The 18,389-nt window shown below is 51.5% G+C and overlaps 8 protein-coding genes across 8 annotated transcripts; 5 read left to right on the top strand and 3 right to left on the bottom strand.

Moving 5' to 3' along the window:
• Window positions 1-90: 90 nt before the first annotated feature.
• On the top strand, window positions 91-2,896 carry BJX68DRAFT_126990 (putative metalloreductase transmembrane component). Its single transcript, XM_071036221.1, has one exon. The coding sequence runs from the start codon at window positions 234-236 to the stop codon at window positions 2,652-2,654; it is 2,421 nt and encodes an 806-aa protein (XP_070897095.1). The 5' UTR covers window positions 91-233; the 3' UTR covers window positions 2,655-2,896.
• Window positions 2,897-3,042: 146 nt separating this feature from the next.
• On the bottom strand, window positions 3,043-4,176 carry BJX68DRAFT_256502 (uncharacterized protein; the record flags this gene model as incomplete). The annotated part of the gene is made up of 1 exon (XM_071043196.1): window positions 3,043-4,176. The coding sequence occupies one exon, from the start codon at window positions 4,174-4,176 to the stop codon at window positions 3,043-3,045; it is 1,134 nt and encodes a 377-aa protein (XP_070897094.1).
• Window positions 4,177-4,545: 369 nt separating this feature from the next.
• BJX68DRAFT_241112 (SGF11 family protein) lies at window positions 4,546-6,682 on the top strand. The gene is made up of 3 exons (XM_071040788.1): window positions 4,546-5,011; window positions 5,183-5,258; window positions 5,312-6,682. The coding sequence occupies exons 2-3, from the start codon at window positions 5,202-5,204 to the stop codon at window positions 6,212-6,214; spliced, it is 960 nt and encodes a 319-aa protein (XP_070897093.1). The 5' UTR covers window positions 4,546-5,011; window positions 5,183-5,201; the 3' UTR covers window positions 6,215-6,682.
• Window positions 6,683-6,688: 6 nt separating this feature from the next.
• BJX68DRAFT_126967 (C2HC5-type zinc finger protein) lies at window positions 6,689-8,595 on the top strand. The gene is made up of 2 exons (XM_071036219.1): window positions 6,689-8,517; window positions 8,590-8,595. Exon 1 carries the CDS (start codon window positions 6,736-6,738, stop codon window positions 8,350-8,352), a length of 1,617 nt encoding a protein of 538 aa, XP_070897092.1. The 5' UTR covers window positions 6,689-6,735; the 3' UTR covers window positions 8,353-8,517; window positions 8,590-8,595.
• A 234-nt stretch (window positions 8,596-8,829) lies between these two features.
• Window positions 8,830-9,847, top strand: BJX68DRAFT_268747 (uncharacterized protein; the record flags this gene model as incomplete). The annotated part of the gene is made up of 3 exons (XM_071046169.1): window positions 8,830-8,937; window positions 9,066-9,230; window positions 9,308-9,847. 3 exons carry the CDS (start codon window positions 8,830-8,832, stop codon window positions 9,845-9,847), a joined length of 813 nt encoding a protein of 270 aa, XP_070897091.1.
• Window positions 9,848-11,924: 2,077 nt separating this feature from the next.
• BJX68DRAFT_126915 (uncharacterized protein) lies at window positions 11,925-13,207 on the top strand. Its single transcript, XM_071036218.1, has 3 exons — window positions 11,925-12,142; window positions 12,326-12,847; window positions 12,943-13,207. Exons 1-3 carry the CDS (start codon window positions 12,044-12,046, stop codon window positions 13,093-13,095), a joined length of 774 nt encoding a protein of 257 aa, XP_070897090.1. The 5' UTR covers window positions 11,925-12,043; the 3' UTR covers window positions 13,096-13,207.
• A 111-nt stretch (window positions 13,208-13,318) lies between these two features.
• BJX68DRAFT_256500 (MDR family MFS transporter) lies at window positions 13,319-15,166 on the bottom strand (the record flags this gene model as incomplete). Its single annotated transcript, XM_071043195.1, has 3 exons — window positions 13,319-13,966; window positions 14,015-14,827; window positions 14,873-15,166. 3 exons carry the CDS (start codon window positions 15,164-15,166, stop codon window positions 13,319-13,321), a joined length of 1,755 nt encoding a protein of 584 aa, XP_070897089.1.
• Window positions 15,167-16,378: 1,212 nt separating this feature from the next.
• On the bottom strand, window positions 16,379-18,192 carry glkA (glucokinase glkA). Its single transcript, XM_071036217.1, has 2 exons — window positions 17,772-18,192; window positions 16,379-17,715 (listed from the first exon to the last, which is right to left on the bottom strand). Exons 1-2 carry the CDS (start codon window positions 17,949-17,951, stop codon window positions 16,423-16,425), a joined length of 1,473 nt encoding a protein of 490 aa, XP_070897088.1. The 5' UTR covers window positions 17,952-18,192; the 3' UTR covers window positions 16,379-16,422.
• Between the last annotated feature and the right edge of the window lie 197 nt (window positions 18,193-18,389).

Here is an 18,389-nt window from a genome sequence, read left to right as displayed (position 1 = left end):
TCTGACAAGTCGTCGAGCGCACCAGAGGGTTGTCTATCTGGTATGGTCCCCAACAGACACTCTACTCAATGAGTTGAGTGAGGGCTTGGAGGTAACGACAGACAACACTCGCTATCTCTCTCAAATACTAAGCTTCGAAGCTGGTCTTCTCAAACGTGACTCGAATCTGGCAGTTGGCGGCAATTGAAACATCTATTGCGTGATTCAAGGCATAACCGTCAGAAAGCGAAACCATGCCCTCGTGGAACTATGTTGCTTCACTGGTGAAGCGTATCGACCTTACACTCGACGCAGCTACCAGCCCTAGCGAAGCCGCTGAACGTCAACGCGATTCATGGAACGAAGCCGGCAAATATGGAAGGGGTTGGGTATATTTCTCGCTCGTGCTGCTGGCGTTAACGACGGCTATTCGATTCTATCACACCTGGGGTGACCGAGTCAGAATCGCTCTACACAAGGAGAACCCAAAAAGAGGAGTTCAATCGCCTCGCGACGAATATGAGCTCCCAAGTGCCGCCACCGATAGCTCGACGACATTGTTCTTCCCGGCCCACGCATCACTTTCTAGATCGAACAATGAGAAGCAGAAGCAACAGTCTTCTGTTTCTACTATCGCGCCCCTCAACAACGCTGTCGCATTTGCACGATGGATCTTTTACAGGTCACTCCCTGAAGTACGACTAGGGAGGTTTCGCATTGTCTTTCCTTCGCTTGGGGCGTCTGCCATTATCTTCGCGGCATTGACATTTGTTACGCTCTATTGCTTCCTTCCAGAGCCGCTCTACTACTCGTCTATCCGCATCGGATCTCCACCGTTGGCTATCCGGGCGGGTATGATGGCGGTCGCCATGGTTCCATGGATTGTGGCGATGAGTACACGGGCCAACTTTATCAGCATGTTGACCGGTATTGGCCATGAGAGATTGAACGTACTTCACCGGTGGGCTGGATATATCTGTCTGTTCCTGAGCCTGGTACATGCTATTCCGTTTTATATTCAACCCATCTGGGAGCATGGTATGCTGGAGGTATATCAACAGTATCTCCCCCGGAACATCTACGTCTACGGAACAGGAATGGCATGCTTGGTGCCACTCGCTTTTTTGAGCATCCACTCACTGCCGATCATCAGGGACTGGATGTATGAGCTGTTTCTGAAGCTTCACCTACCCGCAGCATTAGTCTTTGTTGCGATGCTCTTCTGGCACACTAAAGACTTCCTATCATCCTGGGCTTACCTGTGGTCAACATTAGCTATACTGGTACTATCATGGCTTTTCCGGCTGGTTTATCTCAACTGGACTAATCCGTCCCGACTTTCTTTTATGATTGGCGAGGAATCTGCCGTCACGATTCTTCCACAAGGCGCCATCAAGGTGACGGTTCCCACTCAGATGAGATGGAAACCCGGGCAATACGTATATCTGCGCATGCCTGGCATTGCATTCTTCCAAAACCATCCTTTCACCATTGCCTCACTATGCAGTGGGGATATGCCATCTCATTATGGCGAGGACTACAGGGACCTCGCCCTTGTTTTCCGTCCTTTCCGTGGATTCACGAGAAGTGTATTACGAAAGGCCCTCGAATATGGACCGTACAAAACCTGGACCGCATTTCTCGAAGGACCTTACGGCGGTATGCGTCGTCAAATGGCGGCGTTTGACGACGTGATCTTTTTCGCTGGCGGCAGCGGCATTACCGCAATTGCCAGTCACCTCTTAGACTTGATTAAAAAGATGCGCGAAGGCAAGGCTGTCACCAAATCCGTCAGAGTCATTTGGGCTCTGCGGGACCCGGAATCGATTGATTGGTTCAAAGAGGAGCTGCGCATCTGCCGAGACCATGCGCCTCTCAACACGGTGCACTGTTACTTCTTCCTTACTGGTGCCAAAGACGCAAGCGGCCAGCCATTCGCTGTTCAGGAGCAACAGCTCTACCGCGATATCGTCCAGGAGAAGATTTACGACACACTTCAGGACATTGAGAAACGCAGCTCTGCATACATCCGCGAAGAGGCCGCAGGAGACGAGGAGCGCGAGAAAGAATTGCGCCGAGAAAACGAAGACACCCTCACAGCTCTCCCTCCCCGAATCTACACCTCGAATCTACCCCGAGCCTCTATGCACACATCCCCGATGCAGAATTACGGATTCTCCCCATACCAGTCACCCCACCAGTATCAACATTCACCCTACCAACTCCAACAATCCCCATACCTCCACCAACAGTCTCCGTATCAGTCTCCGCAGACCCCCTCAAACGTCCCCTTCGACTTTGGCTTCGGCCAACATCAACAAACCCCACCACAACAACATCAACAACCACCGCAGCTCACAATCCAAACCCAATTTCAACAAACTCCCCCCTCCCCGTCCCCTTCGCAAGTACACACAGCGCGTCTAAACCCGCGCTTTGCATCTCTCCCTCTGCAGAAGAAGAACGGCTGGCGGATCGACTACGCGCGCCCGGACATCCCCAAGATGCTCAACGAGTTCTCGAATACTTTCGGTCGCCGAACATGCGTCTATGTTTGCGGCCCTCCGAGTCTGCGAATGGACGTCTCGGATGCCGTCGCGAGACTGCAACATTTGGTTATGACGGATTCGTCCAAGGATGAGATTTTCCTGCATGCGGAGAACTATAATATCTAAGCTGAGTTTACGTGACTGTGTACCTCCGTCTTTTTGTTATGTATCTGTCGTTATTTTTTCTTTTGGGAGCTTGATACCATGGCGTTTTCCACATATATCTGGTTACTGGGATGATTTATCCACCGCTTGCTTGCGCCTTGTCGCAGGAATGACATAGTTCCTAATGTATATTCGGAGCATATACTCTCCTATACCCACTTCTACTTCTTTGAAGAGTTCAATCGTTTGTCCAAGCCATGTACAATGCAATGATCTCTAGCTATGGTTGTATTTGTAATCTAACAACAAAACGGGTATCCTGTAGGGTGCTATACAACGCCGGCAAAGATAGACAAAAACAAGAACATTGAGGGAGCGGGAAGAGAAAAAACTCAGCCGGAGACAGAAATTAATGCCTTTGGGGCTCGTCATCGGCCTTCCGCTTCCTTTTCGGGGTCTCGTCAGCTTCAAACAGCTTAGATTCGGTGACTGAATGAACACCAAATTCGTCCATGTCGCCCACGTCCTCGGCCTCGACCTTTTCCCAATCGCCGTCAGCTTCTGGTGATGCCTTCCTTTCGCGAGGCGCTGATACGGAAAAGGGTTCGTTGGTTGGCTTTTTCGGTTTGTTGCCATAGCTGTTGCTCCAATGCAGCTCTAGCTTGACGATCCTGGCGCCGGACGGCTTCAGTCGGCGGTAGTAATTCTCGATGATACCATTCTCTACATGGAATCCCCGCGCTATGTACCATTTTAGTCCGTCATCATTGGCCTCGTGGACGTGCGCCGTAACGGTACGAATGTTGTAATGCTTCACGAGGTCTGAAACTTCATAGCGCCGTGAAGACGAGTGGAGGGGAGGTGGGGACGAGAACAGTAGCGAGTTGAGCAATGACGCCGCAATACCGCAGCCACGGTATGGCGAGAGCAGGTGTAGTGTCTGGATGTACAGGTTGGTCGGTTCCTGAGACTGGCCTGATTGCGGCACCTTGTTCTCCTGAGCAGACTCGGGGAGCCGCTCCAAGCGACAGCGAATCCCACCAATCACTTTATCTGTTCCTGTGGTTTGTGCTTGAGCAGGCGCTGACGGTGGTGCAGCGCCTACCGGGTGATCATGATATATGGCCACGCGCGAGACGGATGCGATCACGGGGTCTGTGACTGTAGCGGTGTAGAAAGAGCTATGATAGCGGATGGGGAGAAGGAGACCGGTAATTCTAGATAGCGAGGGGATATGAGCTGTGCTCACTGGTTCTATTGTGACATGCTCGTGCGGAGTAGGGTAGCCAGGTTCGATTGGGTGAGGATACGCAGGAGGGTGGAGGGATGGGTCTTTCGCGCTCGGTGGCTTCAATTTTGAGGTTACATCGACTGACGATTGCCCTGATAATACCGATTGTGAGGATCCTACTATCGGTGGAGGGTACTTGGGAGGCTGATTATGAGCATTGCGCGAGGATGGCGGGGAGTGCTGAGGGAGCGGGGGAGACGCGGAGGATGACCGCTTGGCCTGTTGGGCTTTGGCAAAGAACTGGTAGGCCATGAAAGATAGTACCACAGTAGCAGAGAAGTATTTTGGATTTAGCATAGAGCTCGCAAGGTAACAAATAGAACGAAAGAAGAGTTGGTGAGCGAAGGGATTGTGAAAGGCCGCAAGGCATTAGGCAGTGAGGAGAGAGACGTGGAGGGACGCGGAAAGGCGGAGATGGCGATAAGATAAGATCGGGCGGCAGAATGAATAAGATTGAAACCTGAGGCCACCACTTGCCAGCAGCGGCTCTTCACCACTTCTTCGGCCTACGACTCCGCTTCACCACCGACAGCACTTGCATCTTCCGCTCTGGATATCGTACTCCTCGTCTTGGTGCCCTTCTTGAAAATTTCTTGATATATATATAACAACGACTTTCCGCGTGGTTGGTCGATGTGGACGGGGTAAGCATGCCCCCGTGTTGCCCTACCGTGCGGACCACCACTGACACTCCCTTCGGCTGGCGCTCCAGTGTTGTTGAAGACAATAGACTTTTTCCATTCACAACCTTATAAATCAATGCGCCCCGACAGACACTTGTCTCTTGTGCTTTTCGCCGAATCCGTGCCTTTCCATTGATCACTCGACGCTCCTTTGTCCTCACTTGACTCCCGCATCCACGTTCAATACACAGCTGCTCTCAGCATATCGCCGCGCCCCGACGTACTCCGACTATTACCGTGACTTATCGCTTTTCACTTTCTGTGCTATCCGCTGGCATTGCGCACAGTATATGGAGCTCTTATTCTGAGTTCAAAAGTTCCTCTGGCTGTACTGCTCTACTTGATATTCGGACCCCTGGTGCGACGGGAACAGGGTGGGAGGAATTCAGATTCTCGATACAGAGGTTAGTCGGAATTACTATGGGTTTGTGCATGAGGTGTCACGTTAGCCTCCATAGTCCGAGAGATCCGCCAGAATGGTGACTCCGGTAATATGGGCGCAGGGCTACCGTGTTCCCCTGGACAACTTCTTCCCTCGAACCTGGAGTCAAGAACTCGCGTCTAATACCCTCTAGACTATCGAAACTCCAAGTCATGGGTGAATCAAACGGAGCAGGAAATGCCTTTCCTCCAGGCACAATTGCGAAACTGGTATGCTCACGATTTTGCTGGCCAGCTCCTGGAACATTACGCTAATTGCGCAGACTTGCGACATTCTCAATGACACGTTCTATAACATTATTCATGATATCGTTGCCAAAGTTCATCGGGACGAAAAGGTGGCTCGGATGCGCTCCGCAGTTGTCGTTGCAAGACAGAAAGCAGAAGAGGAGGCTACCAGGCGCCGCGAAGACGCAGGAACCAAGCCTGCTAACACGCTGAAGACAGGCGACCCTGACTCGGAAGATCTGAAGGACATACGAGTCGAGACGGATGGAGCTGTGTTTGACGATGGCAAGGTATACCTCAAGGGAAATCCGCTTCACACAACAAAGGAGATAATATGCCCTGATTGCCGGTTACCCCGACTCTTATACCCATTAACCGGGGTAGGAGCTCGCCCACCTCCGGATCCTTACAGAGAATACTGCCAGAAGCAACCGATGATCAGCAAACCTGGGCATGACGTCCACGGAAACCCGTTTGCAACCGACAAACTGAATCCGAAAAAGAAGAAACAAACAAATACATCAAATACACCAGCGTCAAGCCCGCCAACTACGCCCGATAGCTCCTTCAAGCAAGCAGCACCGGAGAAAGTGTCGTTCCCGACAGTGAAGTGCCCCAACTGTCCCCGATACTTTGTTGTTACCCGTGTAGCACAGCACTTGGATCGTTGCCTCGGTCTCTCCGGCCGACAAGTCAACAGAAACAAGACTCCACAGGAAAATGGCAGCGGCACGCCGACTTCTGCACCTGCCAAACGGCCACTTGGAGATGATGACGGCCCGACACCGCTACCGAAGAAGAAGAAGCTCGGCGCCCCGAAGAAGTTATCAGGAAAGAAACCACCGCCTCCGAGTAAGCTGAAGAATGGCATCACACCGGATGATGCCGTTGCATCTGGAGAACGTGAGATCAAGACCGAAGCCAACGGGGACGCCTAACTTTCTTATCTTGCTTCATTTTCTCCCTCCGCCGACATACAGGTGTGTCTGTTTTGGGCTGAACATATTATCTTCTACCTTAATGATTTCGACATAAATATTGGCATCTCAGGCGTCAACGGGGACCCGCTCTATCATGTCTAAAAGTCTGGGACGTTCACGACGTGGTTTTTGTTTTATTTTCAGGTTTTATGGGTCTGATTTTGTGCGCTTTGGGAATAGATGATTATGTGGTTGAACGAATGTACTATAGCCTGCATGATCAGGTCAGATAATGCATTGCTTTTTATTTAGCTGATAAATCCGACCGTACCTTATCAAATTGCCATAGAGCTCGGGGCTAAATCGCTGTGATAGCTTGTGTGATGGGCCTGCATATCAAGTAGTGATGCCTGAAATACACGGCAAACAACACTCCGCATCACCATGATTCATTCTCTCCACAATTTATACGATATCCTTTCCCCTCTTTTTCCTCTTCTCCAACCATGAACAGACAATAATCCCTCTTCCAACCCGCCATGCCTCCCTCAACCCTAATAAACTGGGCGCTCCCCCGCCTCTCCGAAATCCTTCCCCTAGACACCGAATCCCTCACCCAGATCCTCACGTACGCAACCGACCTCTCCAAGGAAGAAGGCGCCGACCACCTGAAGAATCTCCTCGGTGACTCCCCGGCTGCCCTAGAATTCATCTCAGCATTCAACTCTCGACGAGACGACCCCACGCCGTCTGCGCGAAACAGCAACAGCAACGTCGCTTCGACACCACCAATTTCTACCTCTGCGACACCATCACGATCGCCTGCTCAGACGCCGCCGCCGGGGCGGAAGAATAAGAAGAGCAAACCGCCGCTGCATAGCGCGGGCCCTGTGCGGAGACCTGATGACTTTGGAAATGTCGCGGGGGGTTATATGAAGAGTGAGCGCGGGGAGGATTATATCTCAGGGTCGGGGTCGCCTTCGAGAGCAGGAGGGGGTGCGGGGAATACGCTGGGACTACCCTCGCCTCGCGGCTCCGCGGCGTCATCGGGGTCTCACTCGCCTGTGCCGCCTGTGGGCAAAGCGCCCCCATCTGCGTCTGGGCCGATGATTTCAGACCTGCTTCCGAATGTCAAGTCAAAGGCGGCGAAGCCTTCGCGGAGTGCTGGGGGAGGAGGGTCAGGGTCAGGGTCCGGATTGGCTACGCCATCTTCGTCGAAGGGAGCATTGACGACCAGTAACATCTCCGATCTCACGGCCGCAATAGCCGCGTTGGAGGTATCTACGAATCCGACCTTAGGCGGCGAACGGCGGAAATGCACATGCTACGCAACACTGCATCCAGTTTTCGATGCCGCACCCAACTGTCTGAATTGCGGAAAGATTATCTGTTCGCTGGAGGGATTACAGCCATGTTCATTCTGCGGGACGCCGTTGCTTTCTAGCGAAGAGATTCAAAGTATGATCCGTGAGCTACGGGCAGAGCGAGGACAGGAGAAGATGCGCGCGCACAACGAAAGTTTGCATCGCGAGGGTGGACCGGGAATGGGGCCGGCTCAGCCTCAGCAGTTCGGGAAGTTGGACGCGGCAAGGGCACACCGGGACAAATTATTGGCGTTCCAGGCGCAGAACGCGAAGCGGACGCGTGTTGTAGATGAAGCGGCTGATTTTGAGACTCCGAATGTTGCGTCTACGCTGTGGATGACACCGTCGCAGCGAGCGCTGGCGCTGAAGAAGCAGCAGCGGATCATGCGTGAGATGGAGGAAAAGGCACGGCCCGAGTGGGAGAAGAAGAAGACGATTATGAGTTTAGATATCACGGGCGGGCGTGTGAAGAGGGTCTATCAGGCTGCGCCCGTTGAAACTGCGGCTGCTGCTGCTCAGGAAGACGAAGAGACGGAGGATCTCACCTATGATGCCTCTGCTCCTAGGAGCGGTGGTGAAGCTTTCAGTCGGAATCCCCTCCTTGCGGCCGGTGGGCTTATGCGGCCTGTTTGGAAGGCTCCGGAGCCAAAAAATGCTGAGAGTAAGGAGCGGAAGCAGACGTGGCGACGGGTGCAGGATGACAATGACGATGACAATGAGCAATGGATCTTGAACGGAGGATTGCATGGGTACGATCAGGGAACGACTGACAGTATTCAAGTCGAGGATTGATAACCGACGGGCTACTCAGCAGCACGAAATATAGCCTCGATATGGAACAAAATACTTGACAGATAATGGTAACGACTCGCCCGCGACTAGGTTGTAGTCAAGCCTGCTGGCAACAAAGAGATTAAACATGCTCTAGTGCATAGGGCTACGAGCCCGAGAACTAAGGTCTGCACTCACCACTCTAGCCGGTTGAGGCTTTCTCCACTGATGATAGACCCCTCGTTTATATCTCTTCAGGAAGCTGATGGAACAATGACTCGATGTATGGAGCGAAGAAAAAAAATCACTCGATGCCTTCTCCGGGCGATAGTCGACAAAGAACGTACTCTCGCCCACGGTCGCCTTGAGATGGATTATCCTTGACCCTCCGCAACGCTCGCGCTGACCTTCCATGCAATATATTACATTAATGGATGGCCTTTCCTCGCCGACGGATGATATCTTCATCCTCAATCGTTCATATTATCCCAAGTTACAATGCTCCCCATCAACGCCCCCAGCCATATCAAGGAGACTACCAAGTTTCCCGCAACCTTCGACTCTGCCCTAGAGTCCCGTATTGCCCGCGTCCTGGACGATGCAGGGGTTCCAAATTTCATGTGGGGGATATGTACCTCGCCATCATAGGGTCGAGGACCGCAGCATTTGTAGGCGCCTAGGCGTATCCGGGTGGGAAGGCATTTACAAAACTGACATTTCAAACCTAATACTAGTTCTCCGGATGGGTCGTCCCGGATGAGTGCATCGACAAGGCTAAGGAAGCACTCGACAAGGCCAACCTTCCCCCGTGCATCAAGGGCAGAAGGTGCTTTTGCTACTGGCCCAAATTCAGCCCACCTGTACCTAGTACCGGACCTTCATTATCACCCAGACCTTCGGTATCCGGAGATCCCTGAACCAGGGACACCGCTAGAGGAGACCGATTCGGCCCTTGTCTTCTTTTTTTTTCAAACAGTGGCGCCTCTTTTGGGAGTTCGCCAAACCCCCGATTGGAGTTCCGCCGCCGGATGACCCTTACTACATGCTTGTCAGCGATCCACGCATCAAAATAAGCGACCGCACTTCTGTTCGGGGGCGCCAGCCCGAAGGCAGATATCGCGTCAAAATAGTCATTCCGGCTCGATATGCAGAGGCCATGATACTATTAACTCTCCGCGACCTCCGTGCCAAAGTAGGTGTCAACCAGTGGCATAATGAGCTGAGCTACCTGCTCGACCGAACCCATGTTCTTGGCCTGAACTTGGAAGTGGACGATATTCGGGAGCCGTACCGCGAATTTGCAAGACGATTTGGTAGCGAAGAATATTCCGAGGCGCAGAATGATTATTTGGGGTACGGTTACCAGTACAAGCTGTGGCTGGACTTGAAGAGACGCAACCAGCTTCCTCCAGCCGAAGAGCCGGAGCACAAGGAAAGGAGATCTCTGTTCTCGCTAAAAAATCGTCTAAAGAAGCACAAGATTCCCTACACGGAATCTGATTTAGCGTTCGAGTAGAGTCGTACAAGGGCAGCCAGTGTGTTCTCATTTATGTTGAATATGGCTATTTGCTAGTTTCCTCAATTCGAACTAGACGTTGCAAATTCATCCCGAAAACGCACAAAATCCTGAACCTCAAGTATTCATTCCGCAGAGGAATCCTCGTCCTGACTGTCCACGAGAATGGAAGTAAGGACCCAAGACGTCCTTGTCCAGCAAGTGCGACCAATCTGGGTTCGGGAAGGACTTCGAGAGGCGCCCAATCGCAAACTGGATTACCTTCAGTTGCTCCGCTGGCAGGAGCGCCAGCAAGTCGGGGCCCATCTCAGACAAAAGACTGTGAACGTCCTGCGCGTCCGTAAAGGCCGTCCGTGAGCCTCGGTTGCCGCAACAGGCAGCTTTGAGGGCCAACAAGCTCATGGGGAGGGACAACCGGGAGGTCATGAGGATGTAATTCGCTGAAGGAAACGAAGCCCGTAGGCGCGAAAGGCAGCTTTCACAGGCGTACGGCAATGATGGCAATGGGAGTAGAGGAGGACGAATACACAAATTGATTGTATTTTCTCCTGCACCGCTTATGATGATTCCTGAGCATAGATTTCTCGAGATAACAAATGAACTCAAACGGCATGACTGCCAGGTCTAGATCCTGTATCTCACTTAGAAGGTCTTAATGTCAAACTGAATTTGCCATACTAACAACGGTCGTACGGTGCTTAGTGTGTTTTATGACTCCAACCCCTCCAATCACCGCACATTTTGCCCCCTTATATAAGTGAGATGTGATTGCATTTGTGGATTGTATGAGCTCAATGAACTCTCTGGCAACCGCGAGTAGCTTCTCCGCGGTTTGGCGTGGACCCGTTCTCAATGGCCCATCGTCAGACTGTCTGAATCGCAGTTTCCTCGGGGGTGACATCGTCGAGCTCCTTGTTGTAAGGAAATATCCACATCAGAACGATAGGGGTGAAACTGAGAGGAAAATGAAGTATAAAATTTGGCCAACGAGGCTACAAACACAAAGCATTTTGGGATGAGGAGTAATTATTGAGTGCAGGATGGAAGTGAATTTTGGAATAATCTCTAGGCTTGAGGGGAAGAGCTGCCACATACTCTATGTTAGTGCCAGTGAGTAGAGTCTCTACACTTATATCTTTCTGTTACGGGCGTACTTGATGTAGATTTCTTTGTCTGATTACAACTCTGAGGTTGACTAGTTAGTGATTCATCTCCCTGTGCGTTCCCGGTCATCCACTTGATTGCACTGGCAGAGCCATCTGAAAAGGCTAGAGGCAATGGTACGGCCACATATTTAACGATCCAGGTAGAGTTGATATGTGCCGTTGGTTCGAGAACATAGCATTGCTCGCAGTAAGTGCAGAAAAACGGCCACGGACAAGAAATCCCCGTGGCCTAATTCTCAAGGTAAATAGAGAGAAAGCGAGAACAGATTCGATGCTCCGCCAAGAGAGTGGCCTCTTGACTGATTTTTGCCAAAGGATAGAACAAAAAAATGAGCAGCATTAGGCGTAGCCAACAGTTTGAATACACGCATTGAAACATGCATAAAGCCCAGATCAGCTCGCACTCTGATTAAAGATCGGCGGATTCAGGGTCAGAGCTATGGAAAGTTAGCTTGGTCAACAGGACAAGCAGATGACTTACAATACTTCTCGCATGTGCGCAGGTATTTGCAATATCTTTGCAACATTGGATCCACTGAGAGGTGAAATATGGAGGAAAACAGCCGCTGGAGATAGAGAGTCGTCTAGCAGAGGGGAGGACACAGTGCGACGGCGAGATATTGTTTGAACATGCATACTCTCAGCTAACCTAGTGGGCGTTGCGATGTCAGCAGCTTTGACGGGACAAAGTGAGCTTGACCATTAGGAGTAAAGAAAAGCTGCCTGGTCTAGGCTTTACTCCGCCAGCAGCTCCATCATCGACTCTCATATACAGTAACTGACTGGAAGTTGTTGGTGGACGTCAGACGGCAGAAGTGAGCAAAACATACGCAGTCAGTTGGAGAGTGGTCACGTGCCGTCTCTCCAAAGACACGGTGGACTCTGCCCTCTGTGAGTGTCTGAAGGGGCAAGTTCTAGTCAACAAGACACATGCAGCAGCAATACTCTCCTTGATTTTGAGTACCATTTCACTCACTCAATGTCCTACAGGCCTGCAGCCTGGACATAACTCAACCACACAGAGGCGACAATGCCCCCCTCCGCTCTAACAACGACCCTCATCCAATCAACTTTCCTCAATGCCCTGTCCAACATCCTCGCCCAGCTCATAGACCAGTACAAGAAAGATGTACGCCCCCCCCTTTCTTCTCTATTGTGTTGTTAAAGCCCCTCTCCGCCCATCGCTTTTCGTTCTCTTTATGCATCCCCCATTGTAGACACATAAACAACACAACATACCTACCTACGCTACCGAACAGTCCCCCAATACACAAACATGAAGTGAGTAGTAGTTGATCAAAACACCGAAAAGAAACCGCTCATCGCCCTCAATATTCCTTATCTCCTCCAATTCATCACGTACGGCATCCTTATCGTGCCCATCAACGTTGCCTGGCAGCGGTGGCTGGAGGTAACATACCCCGGATTCTTATTCTCGAGCTCGCCGACTTCAACCGCAGCTACTGCTTCGGCATCTTCAACACTACCGCTTTCGATTCCCGCGGCGAATGGTGCTCCTTCTGAGGGGTCTCGAGCTGCTCGACCGCGAGCGGGGACGGTAACGGACTCCAAGGGGGGAACGATGGAGCTTGTCGAGGTGAAGGAGAAGCTCGTTCCTGCGGCATCAGCGGCGGCGCCATCGACAGGGAGATGGTCGTGGAGACCGAGGGGATTAAATTCTGGGTCAGGGAAACGCCAACGCATCTTCAACTTCGCGATGAAGTTCCTTCTCGACCAGACGGCAGGCGGGGTCCTGAATATCATTCTGTTCGTTGTGTTGATTAATGTGCTCAAGGGGGCGAGTTTGGAGAGGGCGTGGGAGTTGGTTCTTGAGGTATGTTTTGCTCTCCCCCTCTCACTTCTTCCATGGTTCTTTCCGCTTGCTCTCCTGGGGGAAAAAAGATGGTTATTAACAAGACTTGCGAGTAGGATTTCATCCCAATTATGCTTGCGCGGCTGAAGTTTCGGCCGATTGTGTCGACGTTGCTGTATACAGTTGTTCCGCTGGAGAGGAGGGTGGTCTTTGGGAGTGCGTGTGGGGTGATATGGGGCGTTTACTTGAGTCTGTACGCTGCTGTCTAGCTAAAGTTTCTTTTGTTCTTCCCTTTCTTTTCTTCTTGCATTGCCTTTGTCTGGAGTACTCGAGGGGGAGATTGTATTTCTATTGGTAGGGGTCTAGTTTGGGGTATCGGCTGGCTGCATCAAGGGTATAGAGACATCATATTATTTCATGTATTAATCGATTCGTAATTGAGAGACAAAAGTCACCCACAGATGTTGAATCAGGAATGGAACAAAGCCTCCTTCAAGCAGCAGCCGCCTCAAGCTTCTTGCCCTTGATCGAAACCCACTTTATGGGAAATGATCCTAGGATCGTGAAAATCGCCATTGCGAGACCGACATAGAAGGTTTGGCAGATTGCGTCATTGTACGCTACCAACACGGCCGGAAGCACAGACTCGGGCACAACCTCACGGATCATGGTCGCACCAGCAGCGACGACGGTATGTGGGTCAATACTCGGCGCTTCGGAGGCGAGGTTCGTGAGCAGCTTGTTGTGGAAAACGTTCTCTCCAACGGAGATGAAGAGTGCTCCACCAAGCGTTTGCGCGAATACCATCAGTGCTGTTCCGGTCGGGATATCCTCGTGCGGGAGCACGGCTTGCACAACTATTAGGGGCTGCTGTTGGCCCATTCCGATGCCCATCCCTAGGATAACCTGGTATCCAATCCAGGCTGGGTGACCAGTATCGACCTCAAATGTACTGAGCAGACCCGCACCAATGGCCATGAGGATGGGAGAGAGGAATAGGAATTGGGTGTAGTATCCAAACGTTGTAACCAATCCTCCGGCCAACATGGCAGCGATGACTGTGGAGAGAAGCATGGGAAGGTTCATAATGCCTGATTTGGTCGCGGACGCATCTTTGATAGCTTGGAACCAGATAGGGATCTGAGTGGTTAGTCAGGTTTGTCTATTAGGAAATGGTGCTTGACTTACGAAGTACAAGATCGTAAAGAAAGAAGCGCCAAGGCCGACGCAGAAAACAAAGGCACCCCACACGTTTCGGTTTTTGAAGACTCGTCCTGGAACGGTGGCGTTGTCTCCAGAGTAGTATTGAACTACAATGAAGCCAATGATCAGGACGCCAAAAAGGACGAATAGCGCGATTATGCGTCCGTTGTCCCACTCATACTCTGTCCCTCCCCATTGTAGTGCGAGAAGCAAGCAAATGATGCCTGGCATGAAGAAGAGCGAGCCGAGAGGATCCATCTTCATAAATTGCTCCTTGGGTGTTGCCCTTGCTTTGACGGATTTGGGGGCCTCGAAAAAGAAGAGAATAAATGCCAGAGTCACTCCACCGAGAGGTAAATTGATGTAGAAGCACCATCTCCATGTAAGGGACTCGTTGTCGGTGAAAGCACCACCCATGAGGGGCCCAGCCACGCTCGAGACACCGTACATTGCAGAGAGGGCACCGGTATATATAGGCCTCTGCCGTAGCGGCACGGATTGCGAGATAATGAGAATAGCCCCGGAGAACATGCCTGCGGACCCGACACCGGCTATTGCACGCCCAATGATCAAGGCAACGGAGTTGGGTGCCACTCCACATATTAAGGATCCTAACTCAAAGAACCCAAGCGCAATGAGGAAAGTCCATTTGGTCGGGTAGAAGGTGTATAGCTTGCCGAATATTAAGGTGAGAGCGCAGGTCGTGAGGAAGTATGCGCTTCCGTACCAGCCCACATCGCCCAGTGAGTTGAAGTCGTCTGTAATTTTGGGAATGGCCGTCGTCAAGATAGTGTTGTCCTAGGGTTGTTAGTCGTTAGCAGGTCAAATGTGCGATACACTTACCAATGCTAAGCAGAACACAGCTAGACATAGCCCTATGGTGATAAGATATAGTTTCCAAGACGTCGGGTACTGGTACTCTTCTTCCCCCTCTTGCTCGATCTTCTCTTCCGAAAGCTTCTCGTCTGCAAAGCTACTTGCCTCAATCTTGGGCGGAGCAGGCGATGGGGTGAACATACGTTCAGTGCCAGCTAATGTGCTGTCCTTGTCAAAGGACGGTGTCCCACTTTCAAGTCGCTTGATAGGCTCTTCAGAGATAACATCTTCTGGCACCGGGGCCGCTTGAGGAGAGGCCATGTTGCAGTAGCCGGGCCTCTCTGCTTCTTGTCGAGAACCGAACTAACCCTCCAAAGACACCTCTTTCTATGTGACCGAAAAAAAAAGAAAAAAAAAAAAAAGTTGTAGGAGCCGTGGAAATACCACGACAGTATTCTGCTGGCCGGGACTCAAATCTTTCAGTCTTCTGGAAGAGTCAGGAGGCCACGCCCCCATGTTATACGGCAAATCCTGCAACCACACAGTGCCACAGGAGAGAGCTTGCTTCAAGGCAGCTCAACTTAATTCCGAACAATCTGCGCATCGATCGCATCATCGGGTGTATTAGAAGCCGTGATGCTCTTCATATTCCCCTGCAGGGCCAATGGGAGCGTACGGCAGCTTGGAAGAGACAGGATTAAACTCCAGGGCTTGGATATCTCGGGGCGCTGTAAACTTTGTTATTGTTGCTTTTCCTTCAGGTTTACCCTGAAGGTATCTGATCTGCAATTCGATTCGCCGAGAACAGAATAAGCAACCATGAGGGCCCACTGATAGACATCTAGACTCGGGCCAAAGAATGTCCGGGGGCGTTGAAGAGTCCGGTTCTGACGGGCTGGGACAAAAGACGCTTAATGATAGGTCGGCTGTGAATGCTTGTCGACCGGCAGTTCATCCGCCGGGAAGCATCTTGCAGACCGTATTCTCCTAATTGGGAATCTGACTGATCCTGCGCGGAATCTCGCAGGGTGATCCAGGGTGTTCTGAAGAGAGCAAGATGTGGGAGACGGTCGTGAGGAGAGTTGGACTTAATTTCGACGGACTAACTTCGCCGTTGTTCACAAAACAGTTAACCAATTTTGGAACCGGATATTCTTGCGGAAGTCATGGAATCAACTTTTCCTGAGTTTTAAGAGAGGCTTGCCAATATTGTGTCACCCGACCAATAATGACCTTCAATCAGCGACCATCGCCGGGGGCTTGCACCATCCGAACGCCGTCCTTGCTGCGAATCGCGAGCAATGACCGGTATCCTTTCGGCTCTCAAGTCATCCGGGCCGGTTGTGTATGTCGAAACCCGCCGATGTTGGACGTGTTGTAGGTCACAGCATGGGTTGATGAACTTAGTTACAAACGCTATGGATAGTCGTATTGATACACTCAATTTTGGCAAAGCCGACGCTCTTTCTCGCCGATGGGGCTATATGTAGGCCTTATCGCTGCAGATCAAAATTGGGGGAAGCACGGATTACTCCGTGTGGAACAAGAGAAGGTAAAATCATCACAATATATCGTTATCATAGCGGCCGCTTGGTGCCCTCCTTGCTGGCAACGAGTGCTATCAAGGCCGCACCAACCCCGCTGCCATCCTTGGAAATGCCGATCCGTACCTTTTTGTCACCGGCAGCGCCTACCTCCGGCACCGTGCGAAGGGCTTCTCTCATGTACCCTTCAAAATTGGGGTAAAACTCAACAAGACTACCATCGACACCAATGTCTACCAGGTCATCGGTCTTCAATTTTCCGGTGGAAATGAGGATGGCGGCGAGGGGGACGGCGCTCAGACGAGCAGCACGCTTACCAATAGCGTGGACCACGGCCTGGACTGCCTTGCAGTCATCGTCACTTGGGCGTTCAATCTTCAAGTGATCCTTCAACGCGACCTTGATCTGCTCAAAGTTCTTTGTCTTGTCGGCCTCGACCAAGCTCAGGAGACTAGTATCAATACCCCACTGTCGGTAGAACGAAGAAGTCTCAGGGATAGAGACATCGGATCCGTTCTTGGGTTTGAAAAGCCCTAGCGACTCGTTCTCATGCAGATCAAGCAAGACCAGTCGCAGGATCTCGCCCAGGAACATGCCCGAAACACGCTTCTCGAACATTTGGATTCCGGGGTTGTTGCTATCCGCATCTAGTTGCTGATCGTATTTGGTATTCGGCAGAACGCTCAGGTGGTTGTCAAAACTACCCCATTCCGCGTTGATGATCATCTCGCCCGTTGATTTATCATAGTCAGAGTGCTCGATTTTATCCATCTTAGTGACCCTCTCCAGCTTCTCGACATACGCTCCGTTTGTGCCCGTTCCGAAGATAGCGCCGAGGAACGTCCCGGTTTCGCCGGGGGATGTGTACGAACGGGCCATCAGTGTACCGACGGTGTCGTTCACAAGAGCCGCCACGCGCACAGGAAGATTCAGCTCATCAATGGCATTTTGCAGGAGCTCACAGACGTCCTGGCCTACCGCATCGGGGATATCAAAGCCCTTCGTCCAGCGAATCAGCGTACCTTTGTTGATCCCCAATTGGCGTACTGGAAAACTGAATGTGAAGCCCAAATCGAACAAATCCTCTTCCTTCGCCGCGATCTTTCGTTTCAGGTGAGCCTCGAAGTGCTCATTGTGGTGGATGCGCAGGAATGATTCGATCTGGCGTGCCAGAAATAAGAAGAGCTCCTTTGACGACCCTGACGTCATCAGTTCGCGGGGAATCATGATTTTTGACTGTGTGGCGGAGAAGGTATTGTTGCCGTGCAAGTCGATAGAACACACTCGGAAGTTGGTACCTCCCAGGTCTACAGCTAGGTACAGGCCCTATGCAGCGAAAGTCAGCAGCGCGTTTCGATTTCCCTTGCTCAATTGCACAATACCTTTTCAGTTCCATTTGGCACGGACGTCACAAATGTGGGGATCTGGCTCAAAGTTGCGCCTTCCTCAGACAGGCCTTCTTCTATCTCCCTAATGTACTCCTTCACTCCTCGCTGGACTTCCTCGGCCGAGTATTCGAACTCGCTCGCGATGCGCGCAGCCTCTTGCAGAAGGGCAGACATGATTGCGGGAAATGGACTAGGTCAAAAAAGGACAGTTAGCGGACGAAGAGTCAGGAGAGAGGCAATGATTACTCGACAGCAAGGCTGGAGGAAAATAGTACTTACCAGTATAAAGGGTGGGAGTGTCCTTGACAAAGCTGGGGATCTGGAGGGAGGGGAAGCAAGGAGGGGAGATGTGGGAGGCGGCTCTGGGAAATGAGAAAAAGAATAAAGAACGATAGCAGGGGTGATAATAGAGATAAATTAGCGAGGCGAAGCGAAGGTATTAAGCCATGAAGCAAGGCCGAGATATTATTTCATGGACACGGAGGGGTCGATGAGGTCAGTCTTGGTGGGTAACAGACTTGCGGGAGCGTCGGGTTTTGGCGGGGCTCCATTCCTTCCTTAGGTCGCAGCGAGGCAGACGGGCAGGCCGCAGGCTCTGGCAGGCAATTCTAC

This window comes from Aspergillus pseudodeflectus (genome assembly GCF_044049435.1).
Source record: "Aspergillus pseudodeflectus strain CBS 756.74 chromosome Unknown BJX68scaffold_33, whole genome shotgun sequence".
NCBI classification, from domain to species: domain Eukaryota; kingdom Fungi; phylum Ascomycota; class Eurotiomycetes; order Eurotiales; family Aspergillaceae; genus Aspergillus; species Aspergillus pseudodeflectus.
Note: the sequence above shows the minus strand (reverse complement) of the source record. Positions and strands in the feature narration are given on the sequence as shown.